At 47.3% G+C, this 27773-nt stretch overlaps 1 protein-coding gene across 1 annotated transcript in view; it reads left to right on the top strand.

The window, feature by feature from the left end:
• The first annotated feature begins 7187 nt into the window (after nt 1–7187).
• The window catches only part of LOC149371975 (carbonic anhydrase-related protein 10-like), a 100224-nt gene continuing 79638 nt past the window's right edge, over nt 7188–27773 (top strand). The window contains exon 1 of the mRNA XM_089566314.1: nt 7188–7308. Coding sequence (XP_089422440.1) covers nt 7218–7308 — 91 coding nt within the window. The 5' untranslated portion in view covers nt 7188–7217. The remainder of the gene's footprint in view (nt 7309–27773) is intronic.

Raw genomic sequence — 27773 nt, 5'->3', positions numbered from 1 at the left:
CAGGCAAGTGTATGAACTCTGTTAAGCATAAATAAGGCAGTGGACGAGAAATGCATTGACGAGACTGGAAACTATCTCATTCATCCGTGCATATTTTTAAGCGCTGTGATTTGCTCTATGCCACACGACCGAGATCTACAGGAAAGCTCAAAGAAGGCCAGTGGAGAGAACTAATGATTGGTGAAGCGGCAGCATACGCTAGTTGGCCCATAGAAACAGCAAATGAGATAGCTATAACGGGAAAATAGGTGCAGAAATAGTATGGAAAAGCAAAAGATTGGCCGGGGAAAAAAAAAAAGTTCTAAGTGAAGATTTTGTATTAAAATTTCAATAAGTAATGTTAAGACCCCGCCAATCCCTCTTTTTATCATCATTGCCTTTATTGTTTCCATTTGACGCTTGGATGTTCTGAACCAATTAAAATTTATTTCTCGATGGATCTGAACGCGCTGCCCTTCAATGTCAAGGCATTTTCTTCGAATTTATATCTGACATCTTGTAATGAAAGACGGAGATGAGTGTGAAGATGGGCGAGAGGCGCATATCTGACTGCCCTGAAAAAAAAAAATCTCTTTGCATCATAAGTGGTCCAGGACGGAGACACGAGAACAAACTATTTTTTTTTTGCCTCAGTATGTTTAAAGCGCTACAGAAGCCCCTGTTCGTCAGTATTAATTGTCTATCCAGGCGTCGTATTTTATATGCTCTCCTAAATTTCACTGTTCGGAGCTGGTTTTCAACTCATGCAAAATATAATATTGTAAGCCTGAGAGACCGAGCGTACTAAATAACTAGTTCCAGTGAGCACTGCAAAGAGTGCCATTCGGTAGGAAGTTTGCAGCAGAGAGAGGGCACACCATTAAACGCTGTACCAGAGCATACTTATCGTCCCGTATGACAGGTTCGTGCTAGGTCTAAGAAAAACCGAACCGCAGCTTTGTTTCATTACCCGCCGCGATGGCTTGGTGGTTTTGGCTGGGGCTGCTAATCTCAAGGTAGCTGGATGGAATGCTCTCCGACGCGGCAACGTTTCGATCGAGGCGATAGGCCATGCGCAGTGTCGGTACGGCAAACCCCTCATACTTCCTTCTTCATTGCATTACAAACAATACGCAAATATTACGAGAACGTTTTTTGCAGTCTCTGAGTATCTGAGCTCAAAATAACCATTCTGTGAGCTGAATTTTCCTTCTTGTCGCCACTTGCACACGTGTTAAAGCCAGTGCTTAATCATAAAAGTGAGCACACAGAAGGCATCAGGACGGTACCAAGTTTAAGCGTGGTGGTGCCATTCACGAAGTTAACAGAAAATCAAACGTCCATTCCTTCAACGACGCAGGCACTGACCTTCTAGAGCCATTAATTAGACAGGAAATTATTTTAGTAGACAGGTCAATACTTCATCCACTTCGGAGATAGAAAGTCAGGTCGACCCGCGCTTGGAGCGTTTACAGCAGAAATAAAGAAAAACGAAGAACCGCAGAGATCAATACGTCACTCCTTCGACCGAGCAAAAGTGAAATAATGACCATGCTTCGCAATGCAATAAATCAAGTTGTTTCAGCTTGCTCGGGAAAACATTTGCTCCCTGACATGGCGTTGTCGGCTGCATTCGCTATGCGGGTGCTGAACATCTCTACTTCCCGACAGAGACGCACAAACAAGGAAGAAGAGAACTGCTTACGTTATGCTCCCCAGTGTGCGACGAGCGAAGTAATGGCTGCGACGTACTGATGGAAAATAAACAGGTAAGCAGAATGAAAAAACAAACAAGTGTGCATGCTCAGGCTATGGTAGAAAATTAGAAAGGAAAGAAGTTCCCTTTAAATAACCCTTCCTGTGTGCTCCCCGTACCCACAGCGCCGAGCCGGTTAAGCAGGGAAGACTTGCAGAGTGTCTGTCTTTCTTCGTTAATAAATCCTCCCTCATTGTTGCGTAAACCAAGCACTGACACAGGCTTCGCGCTCGTACGCACACACAAATAAAAATAACAGCGACAAGAAGGTATTCCTATGACAAGCGCTCACACGAAGATGAAAGAGGCGCCCGACGTCGCTCCTACATAAACTGAAGAATACGCATTTTGTGCGCGTTCTTCTAGTCGCTTCTAGTCGCAGTAATACCTTCGGTCGCTCCGGGAACCTTAACCCTTCGTCGAGAGTACTCGACCGCGTTTCTGAGACGGACACTCGAGCCGATGTCTGACAAGCTATTGTTTCTCGTCGTCGTCGAATTAGAAAAATATTGACGCAGCGGCCGAGCCCGCGCAGGCAGGCAATTTCTGGCCGGTTAAACACGCCGCCGTGTGACCCTCTCTCTTTCGAAAACGCGTGGGACACGGTCCGAGGTCGCTGAAGAGAGGAAGGTTTGTTCCAGGTCGGACTTTGAAACCCGCTTCTAGGTTGAAATAAAAAATCGATAGAGCTTCCTTGCGGTTTCTGCAGGTTTAACTGCTTTTTTTTTCGCCCAGGACGCCGGGAGTTTTGAACAGCGTGAAAAGAAACAATTGCAAACAAACTACCTGATGCACTAAAAAAAAAAAAAAACTCTCGAGGCTCGCTCCAATACGAACTGACGACTTCATTTAGCACGGAAACATTCGCAAATATATAGGAAAGTTGTTTAAATTTCACCATGATCGCAATTCTGTTTTCAACAAATTGGTACAATGGCTCCACGAAATGTTTGTATTTGCGACGCGTCTTTGCGGGCAAAAGGGCATTAAAGCTAGCAAAACACTCCTGTGAAAATCCGCAAAGCAGCCAGTTTTATGAAATAAACTTTGGCATTCCACACAAAAATTAAATTAGCTACAGGCCTAAGTTTTCCTCTGAATGAACGGGAAATTTTTTTTTTTTTTTTTTTTAAAGAAACACATGTTTACTCTATGCTCAGTAGTCGGTGATGACAACTTACTCTCGGTGCATGCGGTATCAGTTTATTTTTTTTAACGTGGCCACGACTTTAGAATTCTTGTGATCGTGTTCTGCGCATAAATAATACTCCAGTTATTGCCTACAAGTTATGCGTCCTCGTTGAAGGAAAATTACCTATCGTAGGTTTGCATCGAAGTAGTACTGACTGATGCATAGGTGAAGCTTCGAGTGATATCGTGGAAGCTTGGAGGAAGCTGAGCATGGCGCACTATCACGTTCAAAGTATCTATAACGCGGGACATGCGACGAATCTTTCCGTACTAACAGCGTCGCCACAGCGCACAACCTAGCGAGCGAAGGCTGTAAATTTTCACAGCAGGCGCAGACTTTTGCGATGCTACTGGAGCAGCTCGAAGCTCTAGTATTCGACTTTTGCTGGTGTCACATGTAGAACGCATTACTTGGCAGATGCGCGCATAATGTACTAATGTAAAGAATGTTATGAATGACAAATTCGCTTTTTGCCATTTCGATTACTGCCTTGTTTCTGCCGAAACAACGGCAGCCACTTCCGGCATTTTTAAATAGTTGAAACAGTACGTCGGTCCTAACAGCATTCGGTATATAGAGTCCTCTTTCCATAGAGATATGATCGCAAAGGTAGCTTCGCCACATCTAACAAAGCGCGGCATGAGCATGGGCAAAGGAGGACATGGATAAGCAATAACGACAAGGTTCCAGGATTCCAACCTGCGATATCTGTGTGACTAAGCAGGCGCAGCGCGCAGCCGGTCACACAGACGCACGCGCGCTTACACGAGCACACGAACACACGCACGCACGCGTGCACTCACACGCCCGCGCACACACGCACACACACATAGCTAACGGAATAAAAACTTTGACAATATTTCTGGCTTTTAAAGTGTTCTTCACCTCAAAAACGCTAGGCTTGAGGATGTGCACGCTTTACAGGCGTAGCACCTGGACAAAAACCGCTCGTGACAAATATCCGGAAGCTGGCCTGATTGCGCGCCGCCGGTTCAAATGCTTCTCAGGGATGAATATTAAGCATGAAATGCTTTTAGCTCCCGTTGTCGGCAGTGTGATGACGTCACGCTGAAACCGAGAGCCAACATCTGGGCAATGAATTCCACTCATCCGGGCACCGAAACGAGAGCATCCGGGCACCGTACGAGATTTAACGAGACTCTCTAAGCCCTCCTACAGAACCGGCATACAAGCGCCGGTAGCTTCGCGCCGAACAGGTGGTGGCGTTCCTCCCTTCCTGTACGGTGCGGTTCGGGTGTCCACCGAGATGACAGAGAATTACTGCTCCATTTCCTTTCCTCAAAAAGCGCCGCGTTCAAAGTTAATTAAGGCGGAAACTTGGGCTAGTTGGAAAGCGTTTGGAATCTTGGAAAGCGTTTGGAATCATATTTGCTAGCGCTTAGTGAACAAACCGGACAAGAACACAAATACACAGAACAGACGGGACAGACGCTAGCGTCTGTCCTGTGTATTTGTGTTCTTACCTCGTGTGTTCACTAAGCGCTAGCAAATATTATTCCAAACACGTTCAAAGGGCTACCGAGCCGGAGTACCCGGGTTCGAACCCGACCACGGCGGCCGCGTTTCGATGGAGGCGAAACGCAAGAGGCGCCTGTGTGCTGTGCGATGTGAGTGCACGTTAAAGATCCCCAGGTCGTCGAAATTATTCCGGAGACCTCCACTGCGGCACCACTTTCTCTCTTTCTTCGTTCACCCCCACCTTCCTCCCTTCCCTTACGGCGCGGTTCAGGTGGTGGTGGTGAAAATATTTTAATGAAATGGTTTAGGAGGTTGTAGCGGTGGTTGGAGCTCTCAGTCCGGAACCCCATTGGCGCAGGCTGCTGTCCGGGCTCTTTCGATGATTTGCTTTTGACTCTTTTCGTCCGAGCTGGACAGAGCTGTCTCCCACCCCTCCTGCGTTGGCTGGTTATTAAAAGTGATCGCCTGATTTCGTTGGCAGGCCCATACCATATGGTACAGGTCCGCCTTCTCCACGCAGAATTTGCATTGTGAGTCGCGGTTCAGGTGTCCGCCGAGATATGTGAGACAGATACTGCGCCATTTCCTTTCCTCAAAAACCAATTTATCAATTTATTTATAAGACATCGCGCCGAACGGGTGGTGGCGTTCCGTGGACTGCCTGGCAGCGCTACAACACGCTGTCGCGTTCCACTCCTGAATGCGAAGCTTTAGCGTCATTAATTAGCAGTTAATTAGTATTTAGTCATTAAGCAGTAATTAGTCACTAATTAGTAATTTGTCGTTACTTCGTCATCAATTATGTGTGAGGTAATCCAGTGGTGACGTCACCAGTGTCACATAGGCAAAGTGGTACAAATAACCGAGGAATGAAAACAAAGAATACAAAGATGAAAGGCAAACAGAAACCGGATACAGCTGACGAGGCAGAACTCTAGTTTGGGCTAGTTGGTTCATGATTCAACAGGAAAATGGCGCAAAAGACGTGGACAAAAGAGACAAACACGACGTCCTGTCGTGTTTGTCTCTTTTGTCCACGTCTTTTGCGCCATTTTCCTGTTGAATCTGACGAGGCAGGGCGGAAGAGATTCCCCAGACACTCACAGGAAACGATTGCGTCCACATGGACCAGTGCACAGTATGTGTGGTGTGGTGTGGTGTGTTGAACACTAGACCCATTTCAAGATTTTGACTAGTACCATCTACAACCAATGTGTTATGCCCGTAAACATTTCATGCTTATTCTACTCTCGGTTACGGGAGAGGCAGAGATTTTTCTTTTCCATCTGGATATCACTCGGACGATAAGTTTCGGAATATTTCGAATAAGTTTCAGCGTCAGGTTCTCTCCGATGTTGGGCCTCATGTTAGGACGACGTTCACCTTAATTTGTAGCAAATGGGAGCTAAAAAGCAGTTCATGCTAAAAATAGGCATCGAGTATACAACTTAAGCAGCGGAACCTGAAAAAAAAGACAGCTAAAACTTAGAAAAAAAAACAAGAAAATTATAATCAAGATAACCGGGGTTAAGACAAAAATGAGGCACGTATGAGTGGAGTTGACGACTAAATTTCTTTGGGTTAATATAATGATTTCATTTGCACTTGTGCGCTGCAGTATGACCATACGCACTGCCTGAATCAAAGCTGTTATTTAAATAAGATGACAAACATTTGATATTAGACTACTCTCCAGTATCTTTCACGTGTGTGTACTTTAAATGACTCGCGTTTGAAGACAATATCAGTGAAGACAAGACAATATCAGAAGTGAAGACAGTACCATTTTCCAGCGCCGAATTTCTCTCCGTGCACGATGTCTCGAGACTATTGTGAGTAGTGATATTGATGTGCGCGTAAATGTCGGCAGAAAAAATGGGGCTGGCGTCCCATGGGGCCCCTCACGGGATTCTGCCATGAGAGGCAGAGATCTCCAAAGCATCATTAGCGTTTCGGCCGCGCTCAGAGCTGAGCCGTACACAGAGAGCGAATTTTGAGCGACAGTGATCTTGCGTGTTGCGTTGGAAGTGCAGAGGATGTGGAGATTCCTGAATAACTCTCTCTCTCTCTTTCGCTCCTCGTTGAAGCGAAAACATTTCGGGCACTTTTCCTTAGTCATAATCTCGCTCTTCAGGAGCAGTTTTTCTTTCGCTAGTTGCTGCAATCCTCTGCATCTTTTTCTTTGGCACGCAAGCAGACAAAGAGAATGTAACTCGGAAACATAACAGCAACAGAAGTCAGACGCTAAGCAAGAACCAGGAAACAGCGAGCGAGGTATCATGTGCACGGTCATAAAGGAAATATATAAAAGCAAGTGAAGCCGTGAAGAGAAAGTGAATCGTATTAAGAGGAGCCGTCCCGTGTCGCCCCACCAGGCAGTAATCCAACTACTGAAAGTAAAAACGTTTACGTGAAAAGGAGCGACAAGAAAGAAAAAAAAAGTGTAGCAGAGCGAAAAGCTTGGGCCAAGTCTTAACTGTTGCGCGCACACGCACGGACACATAAATAAGGGACGAGCAGCAAAGTGACACCATCCCCAGAGGCGGGATTTTAAATTCGAGATGCGTTACGCAAGTGAAACCCGCGACCCTAGTGCGGCTAGAGGGGGTCGCTCGGAGCACGTGGCTTGGTGGAGCACGTGTCCCCCGGGCGGCGGCTAGCACGTGGTGCGCGCGTCCCGCGAGGGGCGCCCCGGCACCGGCTCGGGGGGCGGAGCCGCTGTGGGTCACGTGGTGCGGCCGACGACTCGGGTCCCGTCCGCGATGGGGCCGGCACATGCGTCCGGGCGGCCTGCCATGAGGGCCGTCGTCGATGGAGCCGACGACGCGAACCGCCTCGGCCATGCCGGCGCTTTCCTCCGCCGCGCTGGTGCTGCTCGGCTGCTGCCTCGCTTCGTTGCCTGGTGAGCGTACAGCCTAATCGACGCGTAGTAGAAGTTCCGTAAGCGCAGCTTTGAGCGTGCATAAACTGCTCTAGATAGCACAACTGATATAACCGGCGTCACAATATAGTGTTAAAAAAATGGTTTATTGTTAGTGTGTGTTAAAGAAAACTAATGTTACGCGCTTACCCGGGCTGTGAGGCTGGCTTTAGCGGAGGGCTTAGAATTTATTTCAACCTCTTTGGCCAAGTGAACGCCCATTGAAGTCTCAGTACTCGGACTTTCTCGCGTGTCGTCGACATCTAAATCAAACCGCTGCTTAGAAATTGCCCCCTCTACCTTGTTCAAAACTGGAGTAGGTCATATCCACCGTGGCGCGTCAGTCAAACTCTTCGCTGGGGTAGTTGTTGATGTTGGTTTCGAGAACCTGTTGGCGCCACTTGAACAAATATTAGCAGGAGGAAATAATCCGACGAGTACAAGAGCTTCAGATTGCCGCATTCTCTCTCGCTATTTGTGTACGTCCCGGTTGCGTCTACAAGTTAACGAACAATGCGACTGGTTCTCGCTTACAACGCCATTGCGTGGTGCGCAACAGCTTGCAGTTCTATGGCAGAAGAGAATACGCGGAATGCAGTGAAGTCATGAAGGCATTCGTGACAGGCGGAGAAGAGGCTGTGCACGCTGAAATTTTGAACCGTTACTCGCGTAAGACTACGAAACTTTTGCTGCGGTATCGATTGAGGGGAGGGGAAGGGGGTGCTAATTTTTAATACCCTAGCTTTCGATTAACATTTGCGTGACAGCAATTGAAGCCGTCATTGAAGGGTCCCGGGCCAGACGGACGGTGGACTGAGAGAAAGGAGGCGGAACGTGTTCGTGCGAGGTTTGCAGCTAGTCTCCACTGAACGACTTGCTGAAAAATTCAATCAGCAAGGAAACCTCAATCAGTAAATAAGACGTTCGTTGTCAACATCGGGCGGCTAGCCCACAAAAAATATAGGGTGAGAACAAACGCAACTTTAGGAGTCAGCCAGCATGATCATTGATAAAAAAATACAAGCAACAATAGTAACCACCCAATGGGAAGCCTGTTCTATTGGCATGGCTGGAAGAAATTCGAGCTGGAGGAAAGAGATAAAAAATGTTAACAAATAAAACCAAATCCGCAAACAAAGAAGGACCGATTTCACTTCTTCCCAATAATGCGCCGGTATTCGTCATGACACTGACGTTTTCTCAACCCAAACAAATGTATTACCTAAACTTTTATTTTCCCAACCTTCAGGAGATGCTATTCCTCATAGAAACTACCGCTACCTACCGTTGAAGCGAAACGTCTGACAAGTGAAAGGGGTAAGCGCAATAGAGAAGTGGCATTTTATAAGCAGAAATAATACCACGCTTGACACTCACGCTATTGAATGTAGCACCGCCTAAATAAACCACCTTGAAAGAACAAGAGAACAGGAAACAAGTGGGCGTCACGAATTTCCTGCAGGAAGGCTTATTTTTATTTATTTATGCATATGCCTACATCTTGCACGGGACATTGTTGCAAGGGGGGGGGGGGGGGGGGGGTACAAACACAATATGTCATATACGCAAAAAATCTAAAGTAAAAACAGATACAAAAAAGAAGTGTACAGGCAAAAAAATGCATGGCGAATATACAATAAAACTCAAACAAAACATACCTCTAGCGAGGCTGGTGAGGACTCAGTGAATAGAACATCGATTACTCTTTCTTCCAAATGATTCCACTCACTTATTGTAAACTGGAAGAAAGAACGAGCGAAAGCATTTGTGCGCCAAGTAATCGTTCGAACTTTTTCGTGCGACCGGTTCCAGGGCGAAATACGTGTAGTGCGGAGACCAAGTAAATCCTTTCGCCGATATCAGCGTCGCCATTCAATACAGTACGAAAGGATTTCAACTTTAGTAATTTCCGCCTTCGATTAAGGGGTTGCCATCCAAGGCGGGTTTTAATGCTTCTTTCGCTGTGGCGTTAATGACGGAACGTGGAGCGCGGTTCTAAATGCGTTCTAGTCTGTTAATTAGGCTATGCGCGGACATGCATACTCTAGAAAAGGGAATACAGGGGTCAGGGGAGCACTTTTTAAGTTTCACTTGAAGAAATTTAATACAGCACTTGGTTTGTTGGTTAATTAGTCTTCATATTTGTTTCATCAACAGTCGGATGAGAAATAAACACCTAGATACTTATAATTGTATGGGTGTATGGAGCTTAACGCCCCGAAGCGGCACGTGTGTTATGAGGACGCCTTTGTAAAGAACTGTCGTTTAATTTCGACCTCCTGCGTTTCTTTAACGTGAACTGACATCGCACAGCACGCGGGCAGTTTTGCGATACAACTATATCGAAACGCGGCCACCGCGGCCGGGACTCTGCTCCGCAACCTTGAGCCCAGCAGCAAAGCCATTAAGCCACCGAGGTGGCTAAACAAGTTTGGTGCGAAGTGGTCACAAGCTGAGTTGAGCACGTAAAAATCACAACTCAAAGAAAAGACGATTAATTGCACGAGCACAAAAAAAAAATGCGTTTTGGATTCACTACAACGGTATTTCAGCAGGCAGCCACATGATGACCTGAAGCTGCTAACGAAAAAAAAAACAAACAAACTCAGGCAGGGTGAGTAGTGACAGCCGCCGAGTCTGGAGGCGATATTTTGGACACTCGAAAAATGCCACAGCGGAAGCGATTCTTCATGCAACTTAAATAGGTGAGCTTAGCCGCAAGAGCATTGCAAGTGTAGGCCCCCCTTTTTTTTTCATTAGGCCTGCTATAGTGCCTGATGCATCGCTTGCGCCGTCCTTTCGGTGCACATGTACAAGAACTCCCAGAACGTCACCGTTACCTGTGGCCGAAAAGTGACTGCAACAGTTGAACCAATCCCAACCTCAGCGCTCTATTTCTAATTGCACCTTACTCACATTCCAGTGAACTAACAGGAAAACAGACAACACCGACGACAGACAGCTACTCATAAATCTCGCATAAACTCTACGCATAAATCGACTGTCCACTCGTCGCTTTTGTCATCTATGGCAGAAGCGAGATAATGCCATTGGAAAGGGTGTTAGGATTTGAGGCACATTCTCTGCGCTGTTATTCACTGAATGTTTACAAAAGATATTCAGCAAGTCGTAATGGGAGAACCAGGTATATAAATTGATGGAGAACACCTGAAAACACCTGTGTAACTTTGCTGCAAATATGTCCTGATAAGGAATGACTCGAAGTACGAATTGCAGAGCACAACTGAGGATGAAAATACAGGCGAAGCACAGCTGAGGGCCCCAAAACAGTATGTAAAAAAAAGTGATCAATGATCTCGCTAGAAAATAACAGCTTAAGGTAGTGATTGGGCAGACAAGGAAAACGAGATGAGGGGCTCGTTATGACATACATACGAAGGAAGCCAACAATCACCGAAACCAACGAAAACACAGGGGAGTGTTTATATATTTTTATTATTATTTTATGATGTTGACTAATGGGAAATTAACTGTATAATTATTTCATCGCTGAAAGATAACTGATTAGAAATTAGAAGAAAAAGCAACCATATTCCGCCGGGGGCATATGAACCGACAAGCTTCGAATTTAGCGTTCGGTGCTCTAGTTGGCGTTGGTAATAGTAAGACACTACGTCCATCTGCGCCATGTATTAACTGCAGAACCGAACGAGCAGGACACTAGGTTAGAATGCATTTTAGAGACACTCTAAAGTTATGTGGAACAACTTACCGGATATCCAAAAGATGAAAAAGTACTCAACAATTGCATCATGCCAGTGCTTTCCTGTGCTACACCATGCATAATAGCAAAAAAGATTTTAATCAGATTAAAAACAGCGCAGACAGCTTTAGAGAAGGAAATAAAAGGAATAAACCCTGAGGGACGATAGTAGAGAAACGTGTATCTGAGAACAAATTGCATTCGATGATATTCTAGCGGAAATCGAGAGAAGGCAATGTACAGTCATGAGAAATATGAGAGGGAACAATGTTTGAACACACATTTATTGATTACTCCATAATTATGCGTGACAAGCTCAAATTTTTTTTTCTGTTCTTTTGCCAGTTGTTGTCTTGGCGTATAAGATCCAAAAGACATTGCAAAATTTCACCCAGAAATAACCAAGAAATTTGCCATTTTGTGTAAGAAGTTTGTTCTCTCTCAAATTTGTCACCGCTGTGCCTGGACGGTGCGTGCAGTGAGAAGAACAATAACCGATGGCATGTGAATGTCACAGAGAGCTATCATGATGCTCTCTCAGGCGAGGAAGGTAGCTTGTCAAGGTCGACAGCGTTTCTCTTTTTATCCTTTCCTGGTACACAAATCCTGAAATTTTCAGGCACAGGCGCATAAAAGGAAATTATAAACGCAGCCGGGGGTGGTCGAAGATGAGCTAAGATAGAGAATTTCGGGATTTGGCGGCTGCGGCAGAGCAAGCGTAACTGAAGATCAATGGGAGAGACTTTTATCCTGGAAATAACGCAACTGCAACTGGGCTCGTGATGATCGTGATTGTTCTCATTCTTAGGGGTTGCTATTAACGTGCGTCAAGCTGCACGCGCGAGGGTTGAACACCAGAAACATGAAATTCAAGACAAGCACAACGTGCAAGATATGAATGGCAGTCGTTTGTTCCATCGACCGCTTTTTTATTGCTTTCTCGAGCAGAAGTGTGGGAATTTATAACACAAACGCAAATACAAACGTCGGCGTCTTCAACGTTATATGAAGTCCTGGAGATGCGCTCTGCGAGTGTTAGAAAGGCATAAGAAGGCAAAAAAGAAAGAAATCATGTTGAATTGAATGATAAAAACTTGTCTTCTGGTGTACCCGAGCAAGAGGAAGCAATACATGGCCTGAAGTTCGTGAATACAGAATTATATAACTCTTGGCAAGAATAAAAGCATAACCTGTGAGAGTAGTGACGCGCGCCATCGGCACATCGAAGGAAGATCAGGAGCACGACCATGAAACATTTACGCGCGCTGCTTGTGACTGCTATGAAGGCTCACGTGACAGAATTAAATTTTAAAACAGTGGGAGAAAAGAATTCTCATGAGCCAGACCACCTTTTTCGCTAGTTTTAAAATCCCAATTTTGTGCTATTTAACAGCTAAGAAGAGCTTGTATTTCATTCAAAGTCTTAATGCAAACCTTCTTATTCCAAACTTCTGTTCAGTTTTAAGCGTTGACCATGTGTAGCTCTGACAGCTTCTAAACAGCTTCAAGCTAATACCACTTAGACGCAGTTTCTCCTTGCAAACCCTCCATCTAATGGCTTCCGCTGTTAAAAAGGCGCTCTGTCTAAGGATGCACCAGTGAAGGCGGTACCAGTGCCCTTTTGTATGCATCGAAAACCCCAAGGCAGTCGAGGCACAGCGTCGCGACTTATTCATAGAAGGTCGATAAAGGCGCTCAGCCGCATAATCTCCTTAGCATAACGTCGTTTCGCCACTAATTACCAGGTATCTGAAAATACGGTCGCGAGAGGTCTGTCAGTGGGTAGGGAAGCCTGCATTGAGCGATGTCTGGCCGGCCGGGAAGGCGGAACGTCTGCGATGAACATCTGTATCGAGGACGGGGGTTGCGGCTAACCTGGTTGTGAACACTGGGTGAATTCCATGTTGTTATTTTTTTCATTTATTTATTGCTCTTTGTTGCTATACAAATATACGCAAACACTGCTCGGACCCATACCCGACGGCTAGCAATGGGTCCAATAGAAAAAGGTATACAAGCATGCAGGCAACAATATACCAAAATAAAGACAGAGTAAGTTAGTAAACAGAAAGCTATACATCACTCTCAATACTTGTAAGAGCATCAACAAAAGAAACACATATTACAGATTATATAAACTAAAACTTACTGATCAAACAAAACGCGTAGAACTTACACAAGAATTAAGGCATCACAAAAAGCTAGGGGAATAGGTTGGTTGGTTTATGGGGTTTAACGTCCCAAAGCGACTAAGGCTATGAGAGACGCGCTAGGGGAATATAGCTAGTAATTCTTTTCAAAGCATTACAAGGGTACAACACACGAGAAGAGGATAAACAGAATTCGGTACACACTTGCAAGCAGTTGTTGCATCCTTAGTGACTGGAATTCGAGAGCACCATAAAAAATAACCCCCCTCCGCGCTTACGCGCTTACGCGCTTACACACACACACACACACACACACACACACACACACACACACACACACACACACACACACACACACACACACACACACACACACACACACACACACACACACACACACACACACACACACACACACACACACACACACACACACACACACACACACACACACACACGTTTTTTCCGGGGGGCCGACTCCTTCCATGCCCAGGAAATTAGTGTGACGTAGAAGGCTGCAATATGATACCGCGCCGACGGCGAGGTAGAAGGCGGTCACCCCTGCGCTTATCTCTTAGGTATCTAGTGGTGCCATTATGGTGAAAGAATGCTAGGAGTGTCACTGTCAGGGGCTGGTTGTAGTCTGAGTTTTAAAAAGAGAAAAGAGAGACCTCGCCGTGATGCTTTAGTGGTAAAGGCGAGGTCTCTCTTCTTAGACCTCAAACTACAACCTGCTTACCTGTCTTATGAATGGATAGCCACATAATGTAATAAAACAGAGATACAGGGAAGTCGTACGTGCTGTGTGCTCTTAGTCCTTACCAACAATCCGAGAAGCCTATAGGACAGGTCACTTTGTAAAAAAATTTTTGGAATTTAACCGCGCCCGGAACGGCTCTCTCAAGAACGCGGCGATTCTCTTCTCATTCGCTGAATCGTGAAAAATCTTACTCTTTCTTTCAATGTTTTGGTCGTTCAGGTTATGTTCAGTTTCATTTCTATTAACTTAAATACCCCTTTCTGGGTACATAAATGGTGGGGAAATCACACAGGGGTGAATGCATGTTTTCAAGATGTCAAGTTATTCCAGTCAGGGATGACTGGCATTTGGTGGCTGTGATGGTGGAGGAAATCCCGTTCAAGTAATGCAGGAACGTTTTCAGGTGTCTTCAAGTGGACGCCTAGTGCGGTGGGATGTACTACGCGGAGGTGGTGCTCAGATACATGGCTCCAGAGCCCTTAATCCGTAAACACTTGTGTGCACATCGGATTCGTTTCTTTGCAAGTGTAAGTTTTGTCGGCGTGAGCAGCGTCCGGTAGTATATTGCAATAAAAAAAAAAGCCGCTTTCTTTACTTGCTGAATATCTCGACAATGAGGTATATGCATTCATGCGGCCCAGATGAATCTGGGAATGGGTAGAGTCATGGAGAGGGGGAAGATAGCAATTGGAGCAATTGCTGTTCTTTTTACCAACGGTAAAAAATCCTCGATAGGTTGGCTCGCCAGTAGCGGGGCCTCTCTGGGGCCAGCTGACAGATCCCGTTTACAGCGTGACCATCATGGGCTCGCTGAATACTAGGAAAGCCTTCCTGTCACGAACGAACCAATACACGTAATACAGCAACAGGATATCCGAAGCCTTGCGTGACGTCAGGTGGTGCCGCACCGGCGCTCTCAGATTGCCGGTCTGGTATACCGCTGCAAGGCGGCGCATCTCTCGAAGGCAAGAGCGGAATTAGGCCAGTTTGAAGAATTGGATAAAACAGCGCAACGGAAGACGAGACTCAGCGCTGGTGTTTGTCCTTCTCTTGTCTCGTCTTCCGTTGCGTTGTTTTATCCAATTCTTCAAACATGTACCAACCAGACCGTATTTCGCCTCTTCTGGAATTATGCCAGTTTAGGGCAGTAGGCGTAGGTGCGCGCCAAAAACATAACATAAAACATGATAACATAACAGGCAATTAAAAACAGCACACACACACACATGCAAACGCGCGCGCACGCAAGCACGCACGCACGCACGCACGCACACGCACAAATATGAGAGGCGCAAATAGGCTAAATCCGCGTTTGCGCGTCAGTATTTTCTTCTGTAGTCATTTCCCATTCAGAGTTATGACATCGCAACAGTTAAGAGATCTTTTACGGATTCTGATTTCAGAAAACCTTGTTTTGATTTGAGATGCTGAGATTGGCACTGCGGTTTTACAGCGTAGCTATTGCGCGCCCACTCCTGGCTTAAGCAGCGTCCTGTGTTCCCTGTAAGAGGGTGACGGGTAATATAGAGGAGCGTAAGAAAGGTAGGAAAGGTGGTCAGACTGGGAGCCAAGTGAGGGCTAGGGCAGCGAAAAGGAGCATTGGAGAGCGTGCAAGTGACAAGGTGAACTGACATGCCACTCTCTCTCTATGTCCCGCTCATACGATAACATGACCCATTCGGTAACCTTGAAATTTGGGCTTCTTAGTTCATACTTCTGACCAGTAGCGCAAGAAGACAAGGGAGCAGCGAACGAGTAGACACACACAGCGCTAACTTGCAATGTATACAGTCTTGTATATAGTGTATATAGTATGTATATAGTGTTTTGCATCCTTTCCATTAAGGTTGTTGGAAGTTAGCTCTGTGTGCGTCTACTCGTTCGCTGGTCCCTTGTGTTGTTGCGCTACTGGTCAGATATCCCATTCCTCTCGCTCGTAATTAGCGTCACAGCATCTCGCAACACCTGCATCGATCTCATTTCTGAAAGACCCAGAATCGTAAGTTGCGTATGCATCGCGCCACTTCTAGGACTACAAGACTGCGTTCGCGACATAAAAATGACCGTACGCGAAGTGGCAGTCTCGAGTGTGGAAAATGAGCGAAAGCGCCGATTTCTAGTTCATACTTGCAGTCCCGTCCTCGAGGAAGTGTTCTGGCGCGCGCACGCCGACAAGCCTCCTTGTTTTTAGAGCGACAGCGATTAATAGGAGCCCGCTCTGCGTCGCCACGTAATTCAAACCAATTGTACAGTTGTCATATAAATGCACAAGCCAAGTAAAGCCGCACCAAGAACCAAGCCCAACGAGAAGAGAGAAGCCTAGCCAAGAGTAGCAGAATAGCAAGAATGTCTAGAAAGACGCAGAAAAAATACAGGGAGATTACGGCTCTCATCGAATGTTTTGAATTAGCCGTGGCCGAGTTTAGGCAGGAATTTTATTCTGCGCTTTGTTTTCTTCAGACAGAATTGTGCACGTATGCGCTGAAAGTTCTTAAAACTGTTTCTTTTTGCGGTACAGCGAACGTAGGGGTTTGTGAAGTAATTGAAATAAATTATGCCGTTGCCTACTAGCAGAACTAGCTCTGACGTCAACAGCTGCGCAGAAACGGCTTTTTGGAAAAAAATATTCTCAAGGACCGTTACCATTTGAGGCACAGCAGTTAGTCCTAAAGGCGCTCTTTTACCGTTCGTGCCCGCAGCTCGGAGCGCCTCTAGCTGCTACCAACATCCCTTGTGGTCATGTCCGGTGGCGTGAAGACATCCGACTGAAGAGCCGGGGAGCGTTCTGAGGGTCTGGCTTAGTGGTGAAAACGCGAACCTAAATGGCGCTTGTTAAGGCGGCTTTACCGTAACGCATTGCTGTAGGTAGGAGAAGGAATACCTGAGAGAAACAACTATGGAGGGCATAATATCGCCGCAGGCGCTACGGAACAGAAGCAAGAAGTGCTGTGACTGATACTCTCTAAACGAGTTTGTGTTGGAGTTTTTTTTTTTGTTTAGTCGGTCTCCTTTATAAAAGGGCATACGAAAAACTAATGTTTATACATTGTTAAGGACGAAACAGCCTCACAATGTGAACGTTAAGAGACATCGAGGGGAACACATCTCTGGCAGCTGAGCTTATGTCCCTGTGCCACAAGGAATATTCAGGTTATTTTAATGGGCACGGGCGCGCTCTTGTCAGATCTTTGCTTTCCACCCAGATAAATTAAAACTAAAAGCTCGACGCGACCTATCTGACAGAATCGTTTTTCACTCCGCTCTGGTTAGGTTTCAGAGGCCGGATTGCACATTTCTTGAGCGTTTCACCAGCAGGAAAGTGGAGCACAATGATAGGATATGCTCGTGCCTATTAGTGGATGTCGATGAGTTTTGTGATGAATTAGTTAAAACCAAAAAGAAAGTAGCTGTGCGGTAGTGGGCAGCATAAAGCTAACCCAAAGGTTAAGATCAACGTGCTTCACTAAGCGAAACTAAAATAGCCTATGTGAGGGACTCTTCAAAGGCCGCTGACAGCCTGTTGAAGCAAAACGGCCTTTACGCAGGAGCTGTATTTGCGCAGAATTCGTGCCTGCGTGCTTTTTGTCTCCATGCATCGACAATAAATTTTCTTTGAAGCTATGTCATGATGGTATCTCGGCACTGTAGAAATCGTAGTAAGTCTGTCGTACAGAATACATGTTGACACCATTACAGTGCACAGTAAGTGGCGGCTGCTCATCGCGTAACACACGCACACACGACATCGTGGTTTCTATCATTGTAGAGGTCAGCCACGGCAACTGCCCCGTGTCATTCCGAGAAAGCAGACGGTGCCAGCTCGCCGGGCAACGTCTGCCTCTATTGTCCCGGCTCATACGACACGCTGCACAACACTTCAACGTGCCGACGGCGCAGGTTCGGGACGTTCGTTTAATCTCCGAGCAATGTAAATCTCCTCGAGCTTGCGAAGTGGCTGTAGTGCGGAATCGGCGCTCGTGGCTTTCAGAGGAACGCTATAGTTAAATCAATCTTCGGGGTCATTCACTGGAGTAGGCTTAGCGACTTAAACGTACTACACTGCCTCGTCCGCGACGGACTTGGCGCTTAAGAACGAGGACAAGCCACCTGTTGTTGTCTAGATCACTTGTGAGCCATGGCTAAGGCCTGCTTTTTTTTAAATCTTAATTTAGGAGCAGTTGTGCTGGTTCTCCAGATATAATGCCACTCCTAGAGTCAACCTCCAACAAATAATCACGAGAAAACATAAGCAACCGAGCAGCTGCTCAAAAATGTCGCCGAATTAATCCTTATGTTGTCTGGGAAATAAGAAGTCCGAATGCTGTCAAAATTTTTGCTGCGCATTTTGGGCGAAATGGTACTGAGATTCCCTATATTCTTCCCTACTAGAGCGAAGTACGCTGGGGGAGTCACTCATGAGCAGCCCATGCGACGTGAGCACGTGACAGTTTGACAGTAAGCGCGCGGACCCTGCGCCCTCTAACGGATTTGGACTACGAGCAAGCGCTGTCCAAAGTGTCACGCACGCGTCTTCCTTAGAGAAAGGAAGACGCCCTCGTTTGAAGCTCGTCGGTGGGACAAAGCGCGCAAAAAGTGACACGGACGAAAGGCGAAGCACATAGCACCGGAGGATCGGCGCGCGCACAAAAGAGGATCCTTCTCGACCCGAAGGGAAAAAGTCATCCCGTTGCGCTAAGCCACTGTCGAAAATTGGGCGTTCGGGAGCCAACCTGGCCGGATATTTAAACGCCAGGGAAACGACGCATAAACTGTAGCAAAAGAACGACGTGAGCGCGGGGAGCTTTAAAACCGCAGCTCGGATGGGGGGGGGGACTCTGGAGCGCGCAGAGACAGGCAGCAAATGACGTCTCTGCCAGAGCCCGCGGCGTGGCATGATTTATGTTTAGCCCCGCGCAGCGACCCGACCGGGGCCGCTGTTGTATGCGCGCGTCATTCGGCGATCGAAAAGAGAATAACGGCGGAGCGGCCATCTTGAGCGACTTAGGCGCGCAGTCCATATGTCACGGAGAGATCGCGGCGACCCGATAGCGCTGTCACGGGAAGCCGTGCGTCTCCGCGAGCCACGACGTCGGCCTCGTGTCAGGGAAGGCGACGGAGACGAGGATTAGGGGCCGTGCGCGATGCCGACGGGCGTGCATCGACGCCGCTCTGCGTGGGACGTGTGAGAGGGTCGCTTATAGCGCCGGCACGCCAGAGCGAGTGACGCCAGGGCACTGGCGACGTGCCCGTCTCTGTGGCAGTCTTGGACATCTGCTCGGCGCTGCCTACCCGTTGCGTACCTCGGTGACAGCATTTGCATAGTTTCTTGAAGACTCGGCATTTGGATGTCTTGTTTGGAGAATAGCGCAAGAAGTGTTGATTTTAGAACGGTTGTTTCTGACATTGACTCGATCCAAAGCTGCTCTTTACTACAAAGCATGGAAGTCCATAGGTCGGTTCCAACTAGCTTCAGATAGGCCTATTCTACAGCTGTATTGCAGTGCAGCGCATGAAATCTGTCTTTAAGCGATAAATTTTTATGATATTCATGTAAATGAACGCAGTTGCATCCAGAGCTCCAGTTTAGTAATGAGTATAAAGAGTGTATTTCAAAGAGTTTATGTCTGAGGCACAATGGGAGTAAAAGCCGTATTAAGGCGACTTGACAGAGCTCATAGTGAAAACAGCGCGGGAAAACGAGACGAACGAAGAAAGACACAACAGAAGCGCTGACTCGCAAATGATGTTTATCCGAAGAAAACGTTCCTTAAATGCTTTTCTATCCAGGAAAGCCTTAATTGACAGAGTTGGAATAGCCTATGGTCGCCCGGCAGGAGAATTAAAAAAGAAGAAACATTCGTGTGCGCTGTTTGTGAATTAAAGACAGAAAAAAGATGATTAGAGCATAGAAAACAACAACGACAATCAAAAGCGACTAAGCGGAACAGTAAGCATGTTATTCATTAGAATGGCCCAGCAAGCACCCGGAAAGCATATCATGGGCAGCTAAAGGTACAGGGCTGTCCCCCTGTATCGAAATATTCTTGCACTTAAGGTGCCGATAAGGTTGTAAGAAGGTTAGAACGATGCTTCTTTTACCCTCTACAGATATTATGACTTTCGCGGGTGTCGTAACTGCCTGACCTTGTGGCCTGGGAACTTTTGACCGACCCTGTACATCAGCACGAACTCTCAATAAAGCTCAGCCGATAACGTATACATTTGAACAGGACAAAGTGCCTGAAGTAAAAAGCTAAGGTGCTTTCCGGGAAATTTGAAACTGAAATAATGCTAAATATTGCACTACGAATGGCAGAAAAAAATACGACTATTAGTTTGCCGTAATTGTTGTTCAAGTACTCTTCGTAGCGCGAAAGTGTTCGGCTGAGGATCTGCGCACGGACTGCACAGGACAAATCCATTGCGAGTGAGCCTCTTCATGCACGTCGCTCATTGATTCGATGAAAATTCAACGCGGTGACACCACAATGGCGAGAAAGTGACTAAGTCCGCGCCGAGAGGTATTTGGTCTGAGGCAAAGTGACACAAACTCAGAGACGGTCCGGACCCATGGCCGTGTCGACTGGCGTGAAGAACGTGAATTAGTGGCATTCCTTGCCTGCTCCTGTTCTTAAGCATAAGACTGCATAAATTTTCCTTACATTAAAGATGTGATGCTGTTGCGGTTCCCCAAAAAGAAAAACCAAAAGAGCTAAGCTTCTTTTTTTCACCTGAGGAGCATCAAAGGTCTTTCTGACAGGTGCATTAGCTTTAAACTCTAGGCTCGAAACTTTAATAGGGAGTGAATATTTTTCAAATGAATTTTTCTTACCTTTCTCATTTTTTTCAACGCACCAGCCCTTCTTCAAGTCGTGAGCAGCGGATAACAGAAGAGTAAATGAAGAGCCATTTCAACCACGCTGCAGATATTACCGCTTGCTCTTTCATCCACATTTGCAGCGCGTGGCAGCAAAGCGGGAGAAGAGCTTCTGGGGGAGAAGGCTTGATGATGTAGCTCGCTGGCCAGTCAGCTTTGCACATGGAGCTGTACTGACAGCAACGTAAGAGCCCGTCAAGACGAGGTTCCTGGTTAAGACCACTGCGAGGATGTCCAGATGTGAACTACACACTGCGATCAGAAATTTGGGACACCTCCTACGAAGAGCCGCTAACCCTTGCGACGTCGGTGCCTCAGTCGGACAACTCATCATCATCATTATTTATTTACCCTTAAGGGCCCTTGGCTTAGGGCATTACATAATGGGGGAGGAGAGCAGTCGTTACATAATACAGTGGTCATAATACAGGTAATTGCACAGATAACAGCCTCAGTTTTTCCATAACATGTATGTCCAAAATGATGAATAACCAGCACACGTCTTGATGACTACCATAACGTTTGTTGCAAAGCCATTTTAAGTTATGCGTGTCTATGAACAGGACTAAAATTGGAGCCCTTTTTCGACTCCTGCCGTGCCTTTTTTCTAGCAACTTCAAATAGAACAGGGAATTGGCTGTCCAGTGTTAAATTTTGTGTTTTTCGAGACAAAGAGAGTAACTGTCCTAAGCTAACATTTTCACATCATTGCCCATCACATGGTATAGGGCTAGTCCACGCACACGCATACCTCGAAACATAGCTGAGTGGTCAGGAGCTATATGCGCCACGCGGGCCAAATGTGGCAGGGCCTAAGAATTACACCACGGCCGTCCTGCGCCGATCATTCCCTCCCTTCTACGTGACAAACAGATCGGCTAAGCTCGATGCGGCAGCCTGGCTTTCAAACTGGTAATGTCTGCGCGCTCAATGTACATGGTTGCATCCCCTATCTATTTGTATCTACTATGTAAGGCTGAGATCTGGGCGAGTTGGTAAGCATTCATACTGGTGAACAGCGCAAAAAAGGCGGGACAACAACAAGACAAGCGCTGTACTATGTACTATGTCTCTTCTGCTATCTGTTCTAAACGTGGTCGCATGTTTAGAACAGATAGTAGAAGAGACAAAGAAAGCAAAAGCACCATTGTTGACAGACACTGGAGCCCATGGCTGTCTTTGCTTCATCTGAAACGGTAGCCTCACTTCCTCGAGGCTTGCCCTGTTTCTTTAACATGGTAGAGTTCCACCGCCGTCCCTTCACCGTGTTCTCAGGCCTCCTCGCCTGGCACCACACGTCGCCCATGTTTTATGTCCATGAGCTGCCACTGCGTTCTCTCATGGCTTCTTCGTAACTCACTCACTCACTCACCCACGCACTCACTCACTGTTTCACTCACTCATCCACTCACTATTTCACTCACTCACCCACACACTCACTCACTGTCTCACTCCCTCGCTCACTCACTCACTCACTCACTCACTCACTCACTCACTCACTCACTCACTCACTCACTCACTCACTCCACTCACTCACTCACTCACTCACTCACTCACTCACTCACTCACTCACTCACTGTTTCACTCCCTCACTCAACCACTCACTCACTCTCCCACTCACTCCATGTCTCACTCACCCACTCACTCACACCCTCACGCACTCACTCATTCACTCACTCACTCACTCGAATCAGCGGCGCAACGTCACGTAGCCACGCATTGTATGCTACAAAATATCAAGAAAATGCAGGCTGACGTTCGCGAACCGTGAGGGGCGGATTAAATGCGGCCACCGGAGCCTCGCGCATTGTTCCTGCCGGAGGAGGATGGGGAGAAGGCGCAACAAGGACTCCGGCGGCAGCAGCGCAAGACATCCCCCACAGCAGCAGCAGACGAGACGGACAGCTCCCGCGGTGACGGCGCACGTCCGCCGAAAGCCGCGCTGCCGCTGTCAGCCGGGAGGCCGCATTCTCGGTCGGCGGACCAATTTATTCTGCGAGGGCGACCTTGCCGGCTTTTGTAAAGCGCGACGCAGCGGCCCACGCTGGGCTGGAGGGCCGCGCTCGCGAGCGCGTACGGCCCAGGTCGGGTGCGCCGGCAGGATTCCCGCCACCGATCGATGCATCAAGCCGTAACGCCAGGTGACGCTCTTCTTCATTCATTAGACTGTTCGTAGCGCGATGCTCAGGGATGCGCGGACGTGAAGGCTTTCCTCGAGTGCCGCGCTTGGAAGACGTTGTCCCACGCGAACACGCCTTATTCAAGCGATGTCTTGCTTTGCTCGTGCTGTTGGATGAAAAAGAACAGAATAAACGGAAACAGACAATGTCACGTAATTTTAACGTAATCCTATTTACGGCAATATGCTATAATATCAGTTACAGTATTTAACCAATTCTAACGTGATTTTTTTTTTCTTGAAAATCTAGCTTCGAAACACCACGCCCCTAAAAGCAGCCTCAGTGTCATTGTCATTTCAACATGCCGTTGGCATGGTTGGCATCTCGGAGACGTTTGGCCTGACTACCTTTTATTGCAAAAATTACCATCAGGAACAACGGGGCCAAACCGTGGGGCCGGTGCCCCGATCCCATCAGGATGCATTGTGTCCTTGTGTAGCAAGAAAAAAAACGTAAATTCCTACGCAAATCTGCTCCGCCTAGCGTAAATTCTGAATGAACGTTTTTACCCCGCACGTGATGGCGGTCGCTTTCCCAGACGAATGGTAGTTAGCGCGGTAAAAAAATTGCCCTTACTGACCTTACGTTTGATAAACTGCGGCTCGTACGTCGTACAAAAATTGCCGAAATCAGAAACAATAGGATTGTTGGCAGTGCTGTTTGACGCTTACCAGGTGAGGCAGCCGGGCCGCACGCGAATGAGGTAGGCGTAGAAGGTGCACTTTGTTATCGCCGTTGATGTCCATTCACTTCCAACTGCCAGCCTTGAAATTGCGTTGTTACGCGTCTGTTGATTTGAGGTGCGCTCGCTTTGATGACAGCTTGAGGGAATCGTCAAAAGAACGACATAATACGGAACCTGCTATGAACGTCACCTTAGGTTTCTGCAAAAACTGTGTTTTTCCTACTTTCCGGGCATGAAAATAGGGGTGGGGGAGGGGGGGGGGGGGATAGAATGGAATATTTACGCTGTCTTTCTTATGTTAACCAGACAATAATACCTTTTCTTTTTTTCAGTACATATCACAGCTGAGAAATTTGCGAGGACACTTTGGCAATTAAAGTGTTGAGAGGCGAAAGCCGAGGACACCATGCCATGGCGACTTCCGGGACTTCCGGTGACGTCACACCGTTCCCGTGACGATATCAATACCCAAATTATACATCTTTCGAGGATCTTAAGTGTTAATTACGCTTAATTACACATTTTTTTCATCTAATTTGACAAAGATCTGTTTTTCCGACCCTTCTGTGATAATTTTCACTATGAAGTGCCGACTTTCGATGGATGTGACCTCACCCCGTTCCCATGGCTATATCGACGTTCGAGCTATTTCGACGCAATTTCGACATTTTGGCTTATAATTAATTAACTCATTTATCTACAATCATCAAACTTGGCCTCTATGTTCATTGCTCTCTCCTCTATCTGGAGCAACACTTCGTTTTCTCCTATCCCTTTTAGTTACTGAGTTAACACGAGTTAAACGCTGCAGAGGTGTGACCCCCTCTGCTAACGGATGGCAGTATGAGCCATTAAAGGCTTTCGCCTTATAAGAGACCACAGGACGTTCTATAAACATTTTCTTGCCGATAATAAAAATTTATTGGATGGTTAACGAGTCATGAAGAGAAACTTCATGCCGTATGAAAAACTCAAGCAGAGTGGGCAATACAGGGATATGCTGCTGAGCAAGCTTGACGCTCTGAGTAAGCTTGACCTTTGCTTTCCGTGTGTATTGCCACGCGGCCGGGACAACAAACTGAGAGAAAGACGAATACTGCGTTCGTGCCCTCCAAAGGAATAAAGCAACCGGCGGCGGCGGATAGGAGCACCTGCACTTGGCACTTTTCGGAAACCGGCTAATTTTCGCTTTCGACCGAATTGCATTTAAAGATGACTTATAAGCGCCTACAACGACGTCAACAGGCCCGAGCACCCTGGAAGCTGGCGCGCACGATCAAAATACTCCCAGGGCAATCTGGTCGCGTCAATTCAGCGTACAAGAATACAGCTCGCGTGGAAAACTTGATCATAACAGTACGTGCCAGTGCTATAAACTAAGAATATCGCAAAAAAAAAAGAAACATTAAGCTTCGTGCCTGTATTATGCACTTTTTGGCGCTTGTTAAGACAGCGTGATGTAAACACTTGATCAAACACCCGCCTACATTGTAAAAAATGCTCTTAGTCTGCATGACGTACCCGATGCCGCCTTAATGTCATTGTTGGATGCACTGGAATAAACCAAGCATTTGTAGTACGCTTCGCGGTGAACAAGGCCAAATGTTTGCACTGATGCGTGTTTCGCGTTGGTGGCAAGAAGAAAAAAGAGTGTGCTTTCCCGAGGAGTTGTCAGTAAACACAAGAGGCCTTCAAAATGTAGCTACAAGGGCGCAGGCCTCGATGCCGTAATGTGCATGGTTTGATCCAAGCTATCATGTCCGGTCAGGTAATGTACAGATACTCTATTACCAATTGCTTCGTGACACGCATACAAGGGACAGCTATTCACTGGAAATATGTTGCAAAAGGATTTGCCGGGCTAGTTGGTTCATTTCTGAAATTCACTGGAACCAGGAAGGGAGCATAATTTTTCAAAGAAAGTTGTTTTTTAGCCACGTTTGAGCAGCACACTAACATCGTCTGTAACGTCATTTTACCTCGGACTTTTTGCACCAAATTTGACGGCACTTTGTGAGTTGACTGGAAACGTCAAACTCGATATCATTATTGGACCATTCGGCACAGACGAGGACACGCTTATGCAAGTCTTTCCCCATGAATATTCTGTTGTATGCTTATGTGCCAAACGTAAATAAAGGGGCAGAAGAATAATTATAGGCTGTTGTGCAGCCTTGGTTATTTATGGTCTACAACAGCGTCAACAGTCCGAGTTCATCAGGTCGAAGGTCTTCGCTCGCTTCCTAAACTTCAAGCTCCTTGTTTCAGGCTCGCGGGGACAGAGGCTTACAATTTTTTATCGGTTCTAGTCGGTACAAGGAGACGTGTGTCACCGTGGCCGAAGTGGGGCACTCTTATGCGCTTCACCGTATTGAAGAGCGATGCTCAACAAAAGGGAGACTGAGTATGCGCGCACCATATTGATTTCGCCGCCAAAGTACGCAAACTAGCTGGACAATGGCAGCTACCGGTCGTTTCACAGCTGCTGCTCGTCAGTTATTGTTCGCGAAGCTTTTCTTGCCAGTATGAGCGGTGGTTGCTCAGAAAAGTTGTTCTCTTGTTCAACTATTACCGCGGCATTGTTTCATCGTTCTCTTTCATTCTATCGTTCCTCGTTCTAATTTATATGCGGGGCACAGTGATATTAGATGTACTAGTTGCCTACTAGCGTGAGTGTGCGTGCGTGCGTGTGTGTGTGTGTGTGTGTGTGTGTGTGTGTGTGTGTGTGTGTTTGTGTTTGTTTATTGCGGTTTAACGTCCCAAAGCGACTGAGGCTATGAGAGACGCCGTAGTGAAGGGCTCCGGAAATTTCGACCACCTGGGGTTCTTTAACGTGCACTGACATCGCACAGCACACGGGCCTCTAGAATTTCGCCTTCAAGAAATTCAGCCGCCGCGGCCGGGATGTGCGTGTGCGTGCGTGCGTGTGCGTGTGCGCGTATGTGTGTGTGTGTGTGCGTGTGTGTGCCTGTGTGTGTGTGTGTGTGTGTGTGTGTGTGCGTGCGTGCGTGTGTTGCGCGTTCGTGCGTGCGTGCGTGTGTGTGTGTGTGTGTGTGCGCGCGCGTGCGTGCGTGCGTGCGCGCCACACGTACATCGTGGCGCAGAAGCATCCAGCTGCTTCGTTGCCATGACTAGTGAATACGCGGCAGTGACGATGCTGTACAGCTTTCACGCCTTGAGCCTTGAGTCGAAAACATCAGTCTCAGCTAAATCGGAAGAGTTACAGCAGGTAGGCTCGCTAGCCGCAAAAGGGCAACTACGTTCAGTAAGAATATCCGAAAAACCTCACTTTGTTGTCTTCCATACACACTAAAAAGAAGGTGCATGACTAGCAAGCCTGCGTTTACTGATGATTTGCACGCTTAATCCAGGCGTGATGTTTCGTCACGCTTAAAGATAACGCTTTCCAGGTGTTATACAGAAAGACCGCTCCCTCAAGATAAGGCCCCACTAGATCTTGACAAACGTAAAAAGACGAAACTTCAGGGAAGGCACAGAGGTATACATAAATTGCTCTTGCAATTTGTGGGTTTCTAAGTGGACACAGGCCACCAACCACCGCGGGTTCGAGCTTCGCGCGAGCCAAGGGCCCCGATCAGCCGTCACCAGACACACACTGGGACACCGATGCAGTGCACTCAACCTCCGCTGGGAGGAGAGCGATTCGCCGCAAAGAAATAGGCCTCCAAGCTCACAAAGGAGACGTTTATTCACGTCGTCCTCCAGCTGATACACACACACTCAATAGTCACCCCGTCCCGGGGCGCGCGAGGAGCAAGGCTCCGCTGCGCGCACGATGCGACTCGAGCAATGCGCGCCGCTAGCATGCCGCTGCAGGAGAATGTCCCCGCGGCAGTGCTGTGATCTCTCTCTCGTGTCGACCGTTGGGCCGGTTGCGAGAGAGAGTGGGCAATCAACGCAAGGTACGCCTGTCGGAGGTCGCTGGACCCCGCTGGACAGGCTCGAGCCGCTGCAGGTCAGAGGACACGTGCGGGCGAGCTCGAGTATATGCACTGGTCCGAGCGGCAAAGGCCGGCAGGGACAAACAGTTGCGTACGCACCTTACGCTGC

The sequence above is a fragment of the Amblyomma mixtum genome, chromosome 1 (genome assembly GCF_055824585.1).
Source record: "Amblyomma mixtum isolate Tamu chromosome 1, ASM5582458v1, whole genome shotgun sequence".
In the NCBI taxonomy this organism is placed as follows: domain Eukaryota; kingdom Metazoa; phylum Arthropoda; class Arachnida; order Ixodida; family Ixodidae; genus Amblyomma; species Amblyomma mixtum.
This window is presented reverse-complemented; position numbering and strand designations above follow the sequence as displayed.